Source organism: Cinclus cinclus, chromosome 3 (assembly GCF_963662255.1).
Source record: "Cinclus cinclus chromosome 3, bCinCin1.1, whole genome shotgun sequence".
In the NCBI taxonomy this organism is placed as follows: Eukaryota; Metazoa; Chordata; class Aves; order Passeriformes; family Cinclidae; genus Cinclus; species Cinclus cinclus.
In genome coordinates this window covers 85658984-85676168 of record NC_085048.1, presented here as the reverse complement: position 1 = coordinate 85676168, position 17185 = coordinate 85658984, and the positions used below count along the sequence as shown (strand labels likewise).

The 17185-nt window shown below is 39.4% G+C and overlaps 1 protein-coding gene across 1 annotated transcript in view; it reads left to right on the top strand.

The window, feature by feature from the left end:
- The window catches only part of EPAS1 (endothelial PAS domain protein 1), a 40057-nt gene extending 24076 nt beyond the window's left edge, over nt 1-15981 (top strand). Inside the window, exons 7-16 of the mRNA XM_062490362.1 lie at nt 1327-1433; nt 6110-6257; nt 7017-7225; nt 7552-7739; nt 8579-8689; nt 10361-10845; nt 11944-12067; nt 12157-12274; nt 12801-12980; nt 13640-15981. Of these exons, the coding sequence (XP_062346346.1) occupies nt 1327-1433; nt 6110-6257; nt 7017-7225; nt 7552-7739; nt 8579-8689; nt 10361-10845; nt 11944-12067; nt 12157-12274; nt 12801-12980; nt 13640-13791 (1822 nt within the window). The 3' untranslated portion in view covers nt 13792-15981. The remainder of the gene's footprint in view (nt 1-1326; nt 1434-6109; nt 6258-7016; nt 7226-7551; nt 7740-8578; nt 8690-10360; nt 10846-11943; nt 12068-12156; nt 12275-12800; nt 12981-13639) is intronic.
- Nucleotides 15982-17185: the final 1204 nt, after the last annotated feature.

The window sequence follows — 17185 nt, the reverse complement described above, 5'->3', positions numbered from 1 at the left end:
GTCCCACCTTCCTTGCTGGAGGGGGACCCAGGAGATGAATGCCATGGTCTTGCTCTGAATGTTTTACAGTATTTACAGGTCTGTCTTGTAAAGATGTGCTTGTGTCTAGAGGGCTGGGCCAAAGCTGTCCTTCCAGGGAGTACACAAATCTGATGCCTCTTAAGAGTATTTAAGGGGATGCCTCTTAAAAGTAGCAACACCACAGATCAAATGGTGGTGGCAGATAAATCCATTTTGAGTGAATTAATGACATGGTGTAAAACTTGGGCACCTCTGCTGATGGCTGTGAGGTGCTGCAAGATGTGACCATTCCTTTTAAACCTCCCAGCTTTTAAAAGTTTATGACAGCTTCACAATCACTTTATGTCCTTTCTGCTGCTGTTCTCTCTATTACAGGTTATTATAAAAATTTCAGAGGTAGGAAGATTCATCCAAGAGTGTCACTGTCTTGTAAACCAGAAGATAGTATTTGCTTTTGAATTGTACTGTTTTAAACTTAGCAAGTTTCCTGTAAAGCTGTGTGTGATGGTATTTTCAATTGAAATAGAGTGTTTTCCTTCCACCCCCTCATTAGAGAAAATCATCTGCACAGTTTGATGACCTATTTTCTTTGATTCAGGAACTTGAGAAATCCTGCCTCGCCTCAAAAAGACTGAAAAAAGGTCTACTTTTTGAGATCATAGCTTTCTTTGTGTAAAATCCTACTTAGTTTGTGGATTAGTCACCCAGGTAACCTAATCTGTATGCCAAAGTTTTCAAATGATTGAGCAAAGACTTAAGTAGATGAGCATTTTTGTTTCTTTTAACTGCCCCGAGTTTCTCACCTGCCATTTTTATTTGATTAAATGGAGTGCCCAAAGTAGTGATTTTACCCTTTTGAGTATGTTTTTAAAATGTACACATACTTTTAAACCTGGTGCCACCAACCACTACACCCCTCACACATATTTGATTCTGAATGGTGGTTGTTGGGAGCTCCTGCATGTAGTGGGCATCTTGAAAACTTTGTCAGTAACAGAAATCAATACCTTCTCTTAGAGATAGTATGCAATAGGCATAGGAAAATTTGCAGTGCACACACTGACATCCTTAGGAATTTTTACTCCAGTAGTAGGACAAGGCAGTGTATTCTGAACGTGGAGATATTTCAGAATGTGATCAGAAGTAATCTATAGCTCCTCATGTGTTTGGAAGCTTAGAATTTCATGTTTTGCTTTTTAAATTCTGTTAGTTGAAGGACTTGAGCTGATAGCTGCCCTGCACATGTAAGCATAAGGCTACAGTGACCTGAATTTTAAATACTTACTGTTTTTTTTTTTGAACAAGAATAACAGAGTTGATTGGATACCATCCAGAGGAGCTGCTGGGTCGTTCAGCATATGAGTTCTACCATGCCTTAGACTCAGAGAGTATGACCAAGAGTCATCAGAACTGTAAGTCACATTCTTATTTTTCTTTTTTGTGTGCATGTAAAGCATAAATTGTGGGTGCCTCAATACATAGTTAAAAATACAAGTGCATTTTGTGTGCATATACTCTCCAAGAGCAGTGTTTGCACCAGGTTACTGTGCTTTTTTAGCTGAAATCTGCTGCTGGTCCTTCCAGCAGGGTCTAGGTTTCACCATAATTAAAACTAAACTTGGATGTTAAAGAGGAGAATCACTCAAAGGTATAGTGCAAGGTTCAGCTGAAAATTTGAAAAGCTGAGTTAGGCAGTTCTAGCCTGGTGAGAAGGGCAGTTCCTGGTGGTTAAGTGAACTGGGATTGTTCAAAAAGTAAAGAGAAGGTATTGGGGTGACCTAAATGTGCCCTTCTGTAGCTGAAGGGAGCCTACAGGAAAAATGGAAAGGGACTATTTACAAGAGCATGTAGTGACAGGACAAGGAGGAGTGGCTTCAAACTGACAGAGGGTGGGTTTGTGTGAGATATTAGGAATAAAGTCTTTAGTGTCAGGTTGGTGAGACACTGGAACATGTTGCCCAGAGAGGCTTGGCTGCCCCATTCCTGGAAGAGCTCCAGGCCAGGTTGGAGAGGGCTCAGAGCAACCTGGTCTAGTGGAAGGTGTCCCTGCCTATGACAGGAACTGGAACTATGTGATCTCTAAGGTCCCTTAAAGATCCCAAGCCATTCTGTGATTATCTTCTAATGTGCTGCTGGATTCAGCAGACAGAGCTGAAGGGAAATAGGAAGAGCTTATTGCAGTGTTTTTTTGAATGTCTCTCTTTTGCTACCAAATAACAACTATCTTCCCTATCCAAAGTAGATGTGCAAGGAGATTTTCTTAAAGGCATATTCATTATACAAATAATACCTATTGCCAGGAACAGCTGCTTCTTGTTATTGTTACACCTATGGGAAGTGCCAGTTTAACTATTCTTAAAGTATCTGAATTATTCTAGGAGCAGAGATCAGATCCAAAATCCCTCTCTTCAGCAGGCCACACAGTTACAATTTCCATCTCTTTCACATCAGGTGTCTTAAAATAATTGGATTTAAATCTTCAGTCTCTGTCCTTAAGAGTTAGTGCTTTGGCTGGAGACAAGGTAGTACATTAATGTACAAATGACATTTATCACCCTTGACTGTTACGGCCCCTGAACCAGTTTATTGGAGAGTTCTAACCAGCATGTCACTAAAACCTCTGCAGATGCTCTTTTAATAGAAACAAAGCAAAGCAGCTAGACTGGAACATACAAGATCAAAAAACAAACCACATGCACCTTGCAGTTGCTGTGATGAAGGCCTCTGTCATCGGGCAAAAGCCCATGACTTAGGTCATGCCTATAGGGAATTGGCCACCAAATATTTCTGTACTTCCCAGAGAAAGGTTACAGTAAAGAATAGCTGTCTGACCTTAAGGGGTTAGCTCCAATGGCAAAAATTCAGGACAGTTTTAAATTGAAATGCTTTTGAAAATGTGTTTGGCAGTGATGAAAGTTGTATGCTGTAAAACAGTGTTCATATGAATCATTCTGTTTCCAAAGCTGCTTAAAAGAAAAAAATAGGACAGCCCATACTCAGTGACAGTTACCTGGGAATGTAATTTTTAATTTTTTTTCTTAGGTAATATGTTAGTGTTTGTACCAGTAAAAATGGATGAGTAATATTTATAGGTAGGATGTTAATATCCTGTGCTGGGCTATTGAAAGTCATCCTGTGAAATCAGGGGGTGTGCTGCACTGGTGCTTTAGAATCACTGAGTTGGATTTCTAAGAATGGGACACTACCAGGGAGGGAATAAAATGGAAGCTGGCAATCCATTTGGTAAGAGGAAACGGAGGGTGAGCAAGACGTGCTGGTTATCCCCATCTAGTTAATGAAATGGGAGCACTGAGTTACTTGTCCATGTAGAGATTTCTGGAGAGTTTCTAGTACCTTCTGTGACCAGGCGTTAAGAGATGTTGCTCTTCATTCTAGCAATTCACTTACCCTCCTGTAGTGCAGGGTGTTTGTCCAGATACCATTTGTGCCCACGGAAAAGGACCATGTCCTACAAACTTGCTACAGGGTCTCATCAAGAAGCAGAATGAGGGCAAGAGTAAGTCTTAGAGGGGTGGTGTTACATCAGCAAAAGTCCTCGAGGCACTGCACAGGTTATAAATGTTTAGGATCAAACTGTTCAAGGATTTATAATAGCACAGGGTCAGCATGGATTAAGTTTTTACTGCTGGAAGCACAGGACCAATGTCTATTGCTGTGCTAAATGTGATTTCCTACAAGAGAACCATCAGTTTAAATTGCCAGCAAATTCGACCCCTTTAGTTTTTCCTAAGATAAATAGTTCCCATGTCTTCTGGGACCATCAGGCTTCTTACCAAGTCAGGGAACAACCACAAAGACAAAGTGACAGCAAGCTGTGACTTGACAAAACACAGGTAAACCCTTCAAATAGAAGATGCCTGGATTCCATTATGTGTGCCCTTGAGATGCTGTGCAATGCAGGGTAACCAAGCAGGTATAGAGCTTAATGCTGATTTTACTTTTTCTTCCATGTTGGTGACTATACAGAACTTACTCATTTTCCCATTGTCCTTTTGTACGTGGAAATAGCCACCTTAAAATTAATGTTCAGCAGACTTGCATTTATTAAACAGTAATTTTTATTAGAAATATGCTTTGTATAGCGTGTATCTCCTTACAATAATGCAGTTATCAACTCTGACAGTGCCCACCAGTTAGCAGAAGTTCAGCAAGCCTTCCAGGGGAATCATGGTTTTGTGTTCTGTTAAATTCATCCCCGCCTTCCCCTTCTCTCCACACAAAGAATATAATTGGAAATTCACATTTCACTGACATGTAACAAGTTCTGTACAGATATAGGTAAAGTATACCTTATAAAAAGTAAAAAAAATAAAGAGAGAAGTGAGAAGTTCACTCTGAAGGCAGAACCTTAAATGTAGCATTGTTAATGAAGTCAGCAGTTACAAGTGTATTAGTAATTTATGAGATTACCCCATGGAGGGATTCTGCTGTACTTTATTATATCAGAACATGACATGCTTTGAATAATAATAATAATAAAGATTAAAGCAGTAAAAAGCTTCTTTGTAACGTAACAGGCGCCTGCACTGTGACTCTTATTGATGAGCTGATGATTAGGAAGCAGTGTAATTATGTTTCACAAGCAGAGCAGAACAGTCCAGTCACTAAAACACTTTGAAATGAAAGTCTTTTGATTTTGTTCCACCAGAAGTATTTAATCAATAAAAGTAATGTTCTACTTTGTCTAAATAAATTAAATGAAGGATGATTAAATACTCCTAGGAAGAAAACAAACAAACTTCAGAAATAGAAAGATAAACACAGCAACAATTATCTGCAAAGCAGTTGTTGTATTTCACAGGCCTGGATTTGTACATTTGTATGGCTGACAATAAATAGCTTCCTTTAATGGCCACATTCACAAGGAGTTTTTCTGTAAAAAGACCACAGTATCAATTTTCCAGTCCTCCTGAGTCAAATTGCATTATTTCTAGGGCATTAGTTTGATGGCACAGTTCTTTTGGATGTAAAAGCTGTTTAAAAGGAAAGGTCGCCAATGTGTAGTCAAAGGTTTAGTTCAGCCAGTTCCCACTTCTGCTGCTACTCAGTGTGACTGTGTCTGCTTACAAGTACAAACTCTTGTTAGTGCAAGTACTGCTTGTCTACTCCAGCCCTAATTTTTTTGTTATTGATTGACATTATTTTTCCTTCAGTCACAGTTTTGAATTACAACAGACAGGACATCATAAAACCTTGCATCTCAGGAGTTGAAAGCTCCACACTGAAAACTCATTCTCTGCAAATACTGAAAAATACTGGAGGGTAGCAGGGCTACAGATTTGACCCTTTAAACAGTTAGAAGCTTTAAACCCAAGCTGTTACTATTGTTAGTTTATTATTTGAGAAACATGGGCTAGTTCAAAAAAAAAGAGTTAAATAAATATTGTTTGATATGGCAACCTGTTTCTTGGTTTCTTCTAGGCTGCTAATTCCAAGCTCTTGCAGAGGAACTACATAATTCAACCAGAGGGAGAAATGTAGTGGTTCAGCTTTTATTTTTATCTAGACAAAGCAGTCCTGTTTACTATTCTTAATTTTTATACCTTTTTAAGAGTGATATTACTACCATAAGATGTTAATTAAAAAAAAAAATCTTAGTGAATATATCTTTTAAATCATCTTAATTTTTATATTTGTTGATTACCTAAATAAGGATACTGTAGTTTCCTCAATAAATTCACTTTTCTACACATAATTTTGAGAGCTCAGACTGAGACACTTTTACAACAGGGACTCAAGAAACATGCAGTCAGCAGGCATTCTTTTGGGATTTGAGATACTGTGTTTAATTTTTTAATTCCTCATTCTGATCTGAAGATTCAGACCATCTCAATAACTCAAATGCCAGAATTCAAATTTTCAATCTTGAGTAGAAGCCTCGAATGAACAGCCCCTTTAGTTTTTAAAATGGCTGAATTTCCCCAGAGTTAAGCAAATCCCTTGTCCACAAATGCCTTATGCACTTCCGCATAATTAAAACTCAGAAGTGGGTGTATTTAAAACAATTATTACATGTTGCACGTTCCTGTCCTGATGCATTATTTATACCTCTGCCCCCTTTTCTCAGTGTGCACAAAAGGTCAAGTAGTGACGGGCCAGTACCGGATGCTTGCCAAGCATGGGGGATACGTATGGCTGGAGACCCAAGGAACAGTGATTTACAATACCCGAAACCTGCAGCCCCAGTGCATCGTCTGCGTCAACTACGTGCTGAGGTGGGTTCAGGGGACACACCACAATGCGTGTGCATTCACGTGCTGGAGAATCACAGTATTCGGAGGAACTTTTCAAGGGTCTATTTATTCAGCGTTGCTGTTCTGAAATCAGTTTAGTCATGTTTGTTCAGTCTTGTTTACTGATGTTAGACATCGATGAACAATGTGACATGCCTCTTCCCACCCGTGCTGTTGAAATACACCGCAGCCTTTCTCCTCTGCAGAGCGGCTGCTGTGTTCATCCAACAGAGTGTAAGGTCTGCACCAAAGATTTTTTTGTGTAACACAACTGCTAATGTGTTTTGTTTTTCTAATGCTGTGACCAAGAGATAAAACTAAGTAGTAACTGTATCGTATGTTGCTAGGAGAAGCTGTTTACAGCCTTAAAAATCGGGACCAATCAGAAGTTTTGCCTTCATTTGGCAAAACTCAAGCTGTTTTGGTCCTAGTTGGGGCCAAAATAGGAAATACTTATTTGAGTGATAGTCTGGGTCATTACAGCCTTGACTACATCCCTTTAAAAAGCAGAGCAACAAAGCCCTGAGTATTCCCACAGAAGTCCTGTCCACACTCTCTGCGTCATCCGAAATAGTGGTGCTCAGCAACGCTGGAACTGTGCCTCGCCTCTCAAGAGCCTGGCATGCAACCCAGAGGCCAAAATGCTCCTGTAGCCCCAGCTTCAGAGAGTTCGTCCTGCCTACTTTATCCACATCTTTCATCTCTATGGTACAAAATGCTTAAAACCTATTCTCTCGTTAGTGAAATTGAGAAGAACGATGTTGTGTTCTCCATGGACCAAACAGAATCACTCTTCAAGCCTCACCTGCTGACAATGAACACTGCCTATGACAGCGGCATCCCTGCGACAGACAAGAGTGACTTCTTGTTTACTAAGCTAAAGGAAGAACCAGAGGAACTTGCTCAGCTGGCACCAACACCTGGTGATGCCATTATTTCCCTGGATTTTGGTTAGTATTTGTATAAATTATTTTTGTGCAACAAAGAACCACATGTGAGCCTACATTTAGAAACTTAATAGACAAGGTCTGTTTGCTGTGAGTACAAACTGGGAGTAATGGCTAAAAGAGCCCACATGCTCACACCAGTGGAAAATTTCTGTGAATGAGAGCAGAATCAGGCTTTCTTGCTGACTAAATAACGTTCATTAAGTCTATGCCAACTTATTGTCATGGCAACTAGGAGCAGTGTTTACTTTTAATGAATAGCTGCAGTTACATCATAACACTGCACCAGCTAAAAGTATTCAATTAATATTGTTAAAAACCCCATCCAGGAACACAGAAGTTTGAGGAAGCCCCTGCCTTCACCAATGCTGTTTTGACACCGAACAAAGCATGGCCGGTGGAAGTGAAAAGCCACCCTGCTCAAGGTGAAACATTGACAATACCATCCTTTACGATGCCTCAGATTGCACCTGGCAGCAGTACTCCAAGTGCAAGCAGCAACAGTAGCTGTTCCACGGTAAGAAGAGCTTAAAAAGCATTTAAAAATGCTATGTTTTATATGAAAATCCCATCAAAATATGTAGACAACATTTTTGTGTTGGCACTCCTGTCTCACTGCTTATTAGCAAGGCCCAGCGTATCTCTATTCTTCCTATACTGCATCATGCTTTAAGAGTTAATAGCAAAACTATCAAATGGGAACAATATCCTGGCTTCACATTACAGTCCTCATTGTCTCCCTGCTGTCCCTCAGTAATTACTGTAACATGTAAAACAACCAGTAGGAGAACATGCTACCACCTTTCATGGAGTTAGCCTTATATAAAAAGCCAATGTAAAATTGTGTGCCCCAGATCCATCCTCCTTTTGTTAAGCAGAAGCTGTAGCTTTCAGGAAGCTTAGCCAAGTCAGGCTTTTGAGAGCAGCTCCTTGGAGTTCCCAGTGAAGAAATGAACATGCTTCCATGGCAGTGCCCAAGAGCTGGAACCACTCTTACCAGAGGTCATCCAGTCTTAACAAAAGCATGGAGGCATTGCTAAGCATCTTTACTGACAAAAGTATTTAGTGGTGTACATTTCTTGTTCCTGGTCTAAGTTGCCAAAAAACATTTAAAATAGGATGACAACTAGGTTCCTGTAATGGGTGCCTATGTTTTGTACGGACAATTTTGTGTCAGAGAAAACCTTCTGATAGTAGTGGACAGTTTTGGGTTGTGAGCACACTAAATGTACTGTCTGCCCATTCACTTTTCGTAGGCAGATCTGTTAGTGATTGAGAGCATGGTGTAAATGACATGATGATAAGCCAATACTGTGGTTGTCTTCCTGCTTATAACAAATTGTTATTTCCATGCAGCCCAGCAGTCCAGGAGATTATTACAGTTCTGTGGATGAAGATCTTAAGATCGAGGTGATAGAAAAACTTTTTGCCATGGACACAGAATCAAAAAGTCAGTGCACCTCCCAGGTAATGAACTATCTCTTCCAAAAGCGACCAAGATCAGTCTCCTGCTAGTAGGCAGTACAGCTGCATGTTGTGTGTGCAGATACTGGGATACAGCATTTAAACTGCATTTGCACATGCACACCAAGTCCTTGATGCATAATAAAAAAACAGTGCACTTCCAAAAGCTGCCATGTCATTCTCTGTCCCTAACTCTCTGAAACACAAAGTTTGGAGTGTGGTAGCACTGCTAAGAAGAAAGGATCATCAGAGACCTTTTAAAACTTGGAGGTTTCTGTAGATGGGATAAGGAATATAAGCAGCAATTTGTTTTTAAATCCAGCCAAATGACTAATGAGTAAACATCCTTCCTAGAACAAAATAAACTAATTCTTGCAAAACAACCAAACGAGGGAGGAATGCCCCTAATAGCACATATCTCCTTTAACTACAAAATGAAAACTCAGATATATGCTTCCTATTTTGCCTCTTGGATGTTTTCAGAGAGACTTGAAAATTATGTGCACAGAAAGTAACACACAGTTTCCATCTCCTGCATTCTAATAATGATGACAGTGTAGAAATTTCCCCTATAAATAAATAAACCTACTATTACAACATTACAGCAAGTGACCTAGTGAATAAAAGGTGTGGGCCTGATTCAGCCTACTTAACTTCAGATACTTAATCAAAATGCCTTTGTGAAAAGCTTATACTTCATAGTCGAGAGAAAGGAACAGGCACTACTGATTGGAAGCACAGACCTGACACTCATTTATATTAACCCTACAGAAGGTTTGGGGTGCTGGGGCCCAAATTAGGTACTTCAATTTTCCAACACAGTTTGCAGGCTTACGTAGGCTGTAATCCGTGTTCTGAAGAAATTTCATCTAAGTCTGGACATAGAAATGAAAGCAAGAGAAAGAGTGGACAGATAGGAGACAAGTGTGGCACAGGATGAAACTCACTACAAGACTTTACACATGCAAACTTCAGTATTGTCAGATTCAGCATCTGCTTGCTCAGATGTGTCCCACTGCATCAGCTGCTTTGGTGGGAAAAACAAGTGTTATAAAAGTGTTGCAGGGGTGTTATGAGCTGACTGGGGGAGCCAGCATCGATTATCCTTTCTTTTCAGCTCTGTTCAGTCAAATGCCAAGGGAAGTGAATGTGGGCATAACTAGTCCTCCAAGGGAAAAAACCCACAGATTCAAGTGTGATAGTGTCTTTCTGGCAAAATTTTTTCAACCCTCACATTTTTAGACACCTTTTTTATGTAGCTGGATTATAAGAAAGCTGTGTTTTCTATTTTAACATGAAAAAGCCTGAGGTTGAACTACACACCACATGTTGTAGAGTCTTGGCAGACAAGTTATTCAAAGCTTAGTGAAACAACATCTACTTCAGATCACAGTGATGCTGGAGGCTGCATGCAAGCTGCTTTAACAAATATTGCTCCTTTGGGAGGTTTTTTCCTTCAGTTTGTTGTCTTAATTTTGCTGCTGATGTTATGATGAACATGTATGCTAGCACAGAAATTAGACGTCTTTACACAAGAGTTGGCCAGTTTCATTAGGTAAATTTGGCCTACAGTGTTTTTTCAGCTTTGCATATAATAGTATTCCATATCACACTAACTGCCACAGCTGTTACTAACTTACATTTTCTTTATGAACTTACTTTATCTTTGCACAGACTGACTTTAATGAACTGGACCTTGAAACATTGGCTCCTTACATTCCTATGGAGGGAGAAGATTTCCAACTCAGCCCCATCTGCCAAGAAGAAAGTCCTCTCTCTGAAAGTGCACAAAATACCCAGCAGAGTCTAAGTAGCATGAGTACCATCTTCCAGCCTCTCGCTCCTACTTCACAGAATCAGTTCCTTCCAGAGAAATATTGCCCACAGCTATCAAATGAAAAAATTAACTCTGGTCATGGGTCCTTGTCATCAGTGTTTTTCAACAATATGAGTAGGTCATCACTGCCACCATACCATAACCAAGCCAGCACTCCCCTGTCTTCGATGGGAGGAAGACCAAATACCCAGTGGCCACCTGATCCCCCATTAGAATATGTTCCTGCAAAATGGAGACTCATGGATAAATACTCAGGATCCCTATCAAGTTCCCCCTCAGGCCCACCAATAACTTCTCAAAGGGTGCCCATATATAAAAAAAGGTATGTGTTTCTGTGGTATAACTATGTATATTTACCCAGAAAATATTTTGGGAAATGAGAAGGGTTGCAGTCTTGAAAATTAATTTTTCTCAGTTCAGCTGAAATAATTTGTTGCGATAGGCATCAGACTATGGCACTGGGGAAATCAATGTGGTGCTCTCCCAGTGGCAGTGAGTCTGGAGGAAGCAGAAGTGGGATAATTTTTCTTTGCCTGTAAGGATACACAAATGAATTTCCTGCTGGTCTGGTTAAAATTACACCAGTAATTTTGCAAAGCATGTTTGACTTCATGCAATATAGGAGCAGTACCAAAAAGACTCACTGGTGTAGCAGTAGCAGGGACACACATGTACTTTCTTCCCTTGCATATATTTTCTGCACAACAGAAAATGGGGAAGAGAGAGAAATAAAAGTACATTATTGCTGGCATATATAAATACTACAGTCAAGACTTAAATTGCAGGGTCTTTTTCAACAACCTTATTGTTTGCTTTCTTGCACATGCTAACAGTATGTGATGAGATGTATATCAGAGGTCACAGTCCTAGAAGTTGCCTCATAGCTAGACATTTCTCTGCAGTTCTTGAGTTTTCAATGTTGCTCACAGTGACATGTTCAGGAATTACATGAAATACCAATGGTCGTTTTAAAACACAGAAGTGTACAGTTTGCTTTTTGGGATTACTTGTTGGTAGAAATGCCAGTGTCTGAATAGGGACAAAGAAAGGGTTTGTCCCTGGTCAACAACTCGTGTGTTCATACATAGTATGTAAGGCAAGGGGACATGCATGGCTGTCAAATCCAGTTCTTAAGAATTACATTATTTTCTTTTCCACGGTATTTTTTTTGTCTGCCTGGAGATCCCTGGAGGCTGTTTATGCTAAACTTTCATAAGTCTTTGATCCCAAATGTCAGAAGTTTCTAAAGATGGTGGGATGACTAATAAAAGGAAATAAAAACATTTGATGTTTGAGATCTGTCCACTGCCAAGTCTCAGATACCTTAAATGTCTTTAAATGAAAGAAGAATCTGTATAAATGAACCAGCTTATTTCTATTTGCCTTCCTGTGCACTCACAAAGATCTCCTCTCTCCACAGGCCCCTGGATGCTTTTGGACAACGAGGCATAGATGTAAACCCAGCAAGACTTGCTCTGTCTAACAGTTTGAAACTGAAGCGACAACTGGATTATGAAGAACAAGCCTTGCAACAGCTGAGTGGGGTAATCACAACAAATGCATCCCCTTCACAGCTTTGGACTCACCATGGTCATTAGTGTAATTGTTTGTTTTGCTTCCCTTCTCATTCTAGGGAGATCCATCTGTCATTAACCCATCTCACTTAATGTGGAAGAGAATGAAATTTCTCAAGGGGGAAAACTATTCCTTGGTAACAGAAAAGAAGTCTCTCAGCACAAGTGTTCTTACCGGTAAGACAAAAGAAAGTGGTTTTGCAATGTTACATATTGAAACACCATTTTAAGACAGGTTGAATAGGGAAAAAAGCTCTTTCAAAAGGAAATGCAAATAAGCTCTGTAAATATTATACTAAGGTAAAATTAAAGATCAAGTATCACTAAAAGCTGAACAATTTAAAGGTACATTTGGTAAATACCATTTAGTTGGTTTCACGTATGTTCTCACACTTCGGAGGGAAAAAAAAATCAGCTTAATGGAGCTGTGTTTACCTCCTGCTGGTCCAAGGTGTGAATATCTCAGAGCCTGAAGAGCTACTGTTTCTCTACAACACTGTGTTTTCCTTACACAAGCATATCTTGACTGCAGTACTACTGCTAGAGCTGGGGCTGCTTCTAGACTTCCTTTGTGATGGATGCAGATTTGCCCATGCTGTAACACCATCACACCAAGGTTCACTTTGTTTTGGATCAGTATTATCTACTATAATTATTACACTGGCTTAATTTAACTTTTTTTTCCCTACTATTGGAATAACAGATGAGTTTTTCTGTAACTCGAGAGGTCTGAGCCAACCAATGAATCAACTGCAGCAGCAGCAGCAGCATCTACCCACCTGTGACGGTCCGGGTGAGAATTTGAAAGCAGGAGCATTTCCCCCTCTGTTTTACAGTTCCCATTGTCAGGACTACAGTGCCCAGCCAGCTCATAAAGCATCAGGTAAGAGTTGTCAACACAGAGATTGGAAAATGTTGGCATTTTGTTCCAATACTGATTCAATGAAAAAAAGCCCACATTTCTTTTTCATGGAAAAAGAAAGGAAGGAGGATGATAAAAGTCAAAATACAGCACAAAAAAAAATAGTTTTATGGTTTAGTGTGAAACTATAATATTTTTACCCTTCATTTCAGTTAAACTTAACACTTTTTCATCTTGAAGGTCCTGTTGCCCTCCATCCATACTCTTGTCTTGTAATGGAACTGATTATTACATTGTACTAAACAACTTTGCTGCAGCATTGATATGGAAGTCTGTGGGTTAAAGGGGTGTGTCTGTTCTTTATAATACATGAGAGGAGTGGTGTCAATTCAGAAACCATGTCTTTTACTAACGCTTTCCTCATCTGCACCAACGCAGTTTTTCTCAGAGCAATCTCAGTTTGGGGAGGGAGGTTAAAAACTGCACTTGTTTGTATGACACCCTTGCAGCAGTTCACTGAGGGACAGAGCACTAGCTTGCTCTGACGCCTGGAACTGCTGGTGGTTTAAGGCATATTGACATAAAAACAGAATGGAACTGGCGTAAACAGAAGAGGTGGGAGGAAGCAAGTGCCCTTTCTGGTCTCGGCACCTTTAACCCACTTCACTGCTGTGTTCCAGGTATGACCAGTCGCCTGCTGGGGCCCTCCTTTGAGCCCTACCTGCTGCCCGAGCTGACAAGATATGACTGTGAGGTGAACGTGCCTGTGCTGGGCAGCTCGACGCTGCTGCAGGGCAGCGCGCTGCTCCGAGCGCTGGACCAGGCGACCTGAGCGACCCCGCGAGATTCCGTGGCCTGTACTGTCCAAAACAGCTTCAGTTTTTAAATATATTTTTGCAAGTAGACAATTTCTAATACCAGTACACTTTTACAGGATTTTACTTAGATATCGAACCTGTCCACGTTACCAAATAGTGGCCTTTTGAAGTTACTCACTTTATTATTCATATTAAAGAAATACATCTACTGTATTTTCTCTATTGCAATTAAAGTGGTGTTTAGAGAGTTTGATTACCCTCCCCTTATCTCATTACCTGTAATTTATATTCTGAATTTTTTTTTCAAATTTCATGCTAATAAAAAGCTGTGGTATAAAATGCCTCATCATGTGATACTTTGGCTGCAGTACTGCAAAGATATATTTTTATTGCCAAAGATGAATGAAACAAATTTGATCTCCAACCACCGTTTTTTGTTGATCTGCCAAATTAAAATCCTTTGAGTCTTTCTATTTTCCAGCATTTATTTTATTGTAACTTTAACAACTTTTGGAAAAGCATACTAAGGAAAAATCCCAGCCTTCTGCCTTCCATCCCTTTCCTTCATTTTTATACACTTCATTGAAAGAAATGTGAATGGTGAAATGCAATGTTTGTGGGTATCTGTGAAAGTTGCACGTTTTAAGCTTTTTTCCCTCAGAAGCAAGCCACATTCTCAGCTGCCTTAACCTGGCTTAACTCTACAGCCAAGGGAGTCCTACAGATTTACCCCAGTGGAGGATTTAGACCTGTGTTTTTGTTTGCATTGAGGTTTCTTGTTTTGTTCTTTGTTGTTGCCTTTATTTTTTACAAAAAAACAGATTTGTTTTTTAAATAGTATCTGTCTCTGGGTCAGTTGTTCATCATCTCTTGGTACTTTTGCTGTATCTATGACACAACTACTTTAAGAGCTGTTTCTGCTAGAAACTTGTAGTATTTGTTATGATGTTGCTGATATTTCAGGAATTGGAGCAGTGGCTCATACTAACACCTCTGATTAATTAATGTTACCCTTTTTCATTTTATATGTTAGCTGGCAATGTAATTGCAATATTGAATCCACAAATCTCAAAATAGTACTTCCCAGTGTATTAAGATAATTCAGTTGTAATTAAACAAAAAGAATTAGGAATTGCATAGTGAGATGAATAGCCAGCAGGGAGGTCTCTCATTTTTACTTGCCTTACATTAATCAGTAGCTAAAAATTCATTAAAAGGCAGCCAGACATTTTCAGAGCTCCTTTCCAACTATCATTAATTATCATGCACATATTTGAAAAATAGGGCTTTGAATGCTTTCAAAGTTTAAATTATGTCTCTGAACAGCAAAAAGTATTACAATAAAAGGCAGGTGAGCAGTTCTGAGTTTAAAATATGTACGGACTTAGATCTGTGTTGGGATCAATCTTGTTTCCTCCACTGGTATAAATCACTGTATGTTCACTGAAGAAAATGAAACAGTGGCAAAGTACTAAGGTAAAAATCTGGCCCAGGAACTTGGAACAAAAATGTTTTTTGGAGACTTCTGACTCTGCTGAAGCCTGGTGTATAAAATTGCTTTATATCATGCACTGACACTTGCATTGAGAGAGCCTTGGGTTCATAGAGCACTTCACTGTGTAAAGCAAGTCTTAACCACAGTAGAAAAGCTGAAGACCTTTTGTTATGGGTACATGATGTAAAAAAAATATACTCCCTATTGTAGGCAATCTTTAAAGAGTTTATTACCAAAAATAATCTACTCATAAAGTGAAATTATTACTGTGTGAATAAATTAATTGTAAGCATTAACATCTGATGAAAATTGGCCATCCAGATTTGACAGATTTGCAGTGGCACAGACTTAAGGCTTAAAGGATTAAATACACTTGAATACTGCTCTTCTCTTTCTTATTTGTGTAGTTTCAGCATTAAAAATGTTATACCCTAACAGTTTACTAAAACACTCTGAAAAAATATTCCATGTCTTAATATTAATCATACTTTTTATCATAATTATTTCATAATCTATATTGCTGAATTCTTATTGACAATATTGTAACTGTATGGGAACTTTAACTTGATAAGGAAATGTATTTTGACACTGATACCTTATTAAAGTATACTGATCCTAAATTCTTTGTGACTCATTTGCTATGAATTTGTTATTTGTTGTATCATTGTAAAACAAAAGTATTTATTAAATTATTTATAGAAAATAAAGGTTTGCATTGATCTTTGAAGACTGAAAGAACAATCAAGTGTTACCCATGTTTGAGAGCTGGGAAGAAGCCTACCAAAGGTCTATACTATCAACTGCTTTGTAGAGTTTACTTGTCTTTCCTCAAATGAAGAATTAATGCCCTGCAGACCACCGCCCTTCTGGAACTTGTCCTGTGGCTCAGACTGCTGCTTCCGTTTCAAAACTGTCTTTCTGCCTGAGGAGCTGAGGGTGCCTTCTGTAATGCTACCTTTACCAAAAAAGAGAGAGGGAAAATTAAGTCCACCAAAACACAGTTTAGAGGCTGAATTACCACAGGTCTCAACCTGAGCTTTGGTGGAGAAAGAGAAGCCATCATATTCCAGCAGTCTTGGCAAGCTCATTACTAATGGGCTTTCCCCATCAAATCCTTCCAAGCCTCTGCTTCACCCTGATAGTAGTCATTAATCCCAATGCTGCTGTTAAATAGGTCAATCCTTTTCCATATAGAAAATCTTTACACAGGTTTTTGCCTGTGTAATTACACTGATCACATAGTAGGAGGACATACAGATTAAAAAATTACTTTCCAAACACGCACCTGAGCTTCAGCACAGTGTGGAAGCTGTTAATGCTTGACCGTTCTGATGAATGCCTTTGAAACAGGCAGTGCCCACACAGGCACCAGTGAGCTGCTCAAGCAGCAGCAAACCTTGTGAAGAGCCTGCAAAAGTGGGCTATCATTACCTCCTTTCTACTCCTACTCAGTAGGAGCAGAAACCAAATCCTGGCTTCTAAATCTGTTGTAATGAACATTACCTATACAAAACTCTCCCTTTTAAAATATCCCTTTAGTCTTTGTCCAAGTGTCCCCAGGACTAACTCAGCATAGTACCTCCTAATCCAACTGAGTATTGGAAAACAAAAATCTCTGAAATAGAGATTAACATGTTAAGATCAACTTCTATCTTTTATAGAGTGTAATAGCTAATTGTTAATATAAATTAGTGCTGTCAGGCATTATTTTTGGGGTATGCAAACAGCTGATTGCTTACACTCATACTTCAGAGGCATTAACCATTCCCATGTTCAAATAGCTGAAGGAACATACTGGTAGTGCCTTGAGCTGCCTTTTTTCTTCGCACCCCCCCCCCCCCCCCCCCCCCCCCCAATAGTTAAACACTTTCATGTTAACGAGTTTTAGTGGTTTTCCCTAACATATGAACATC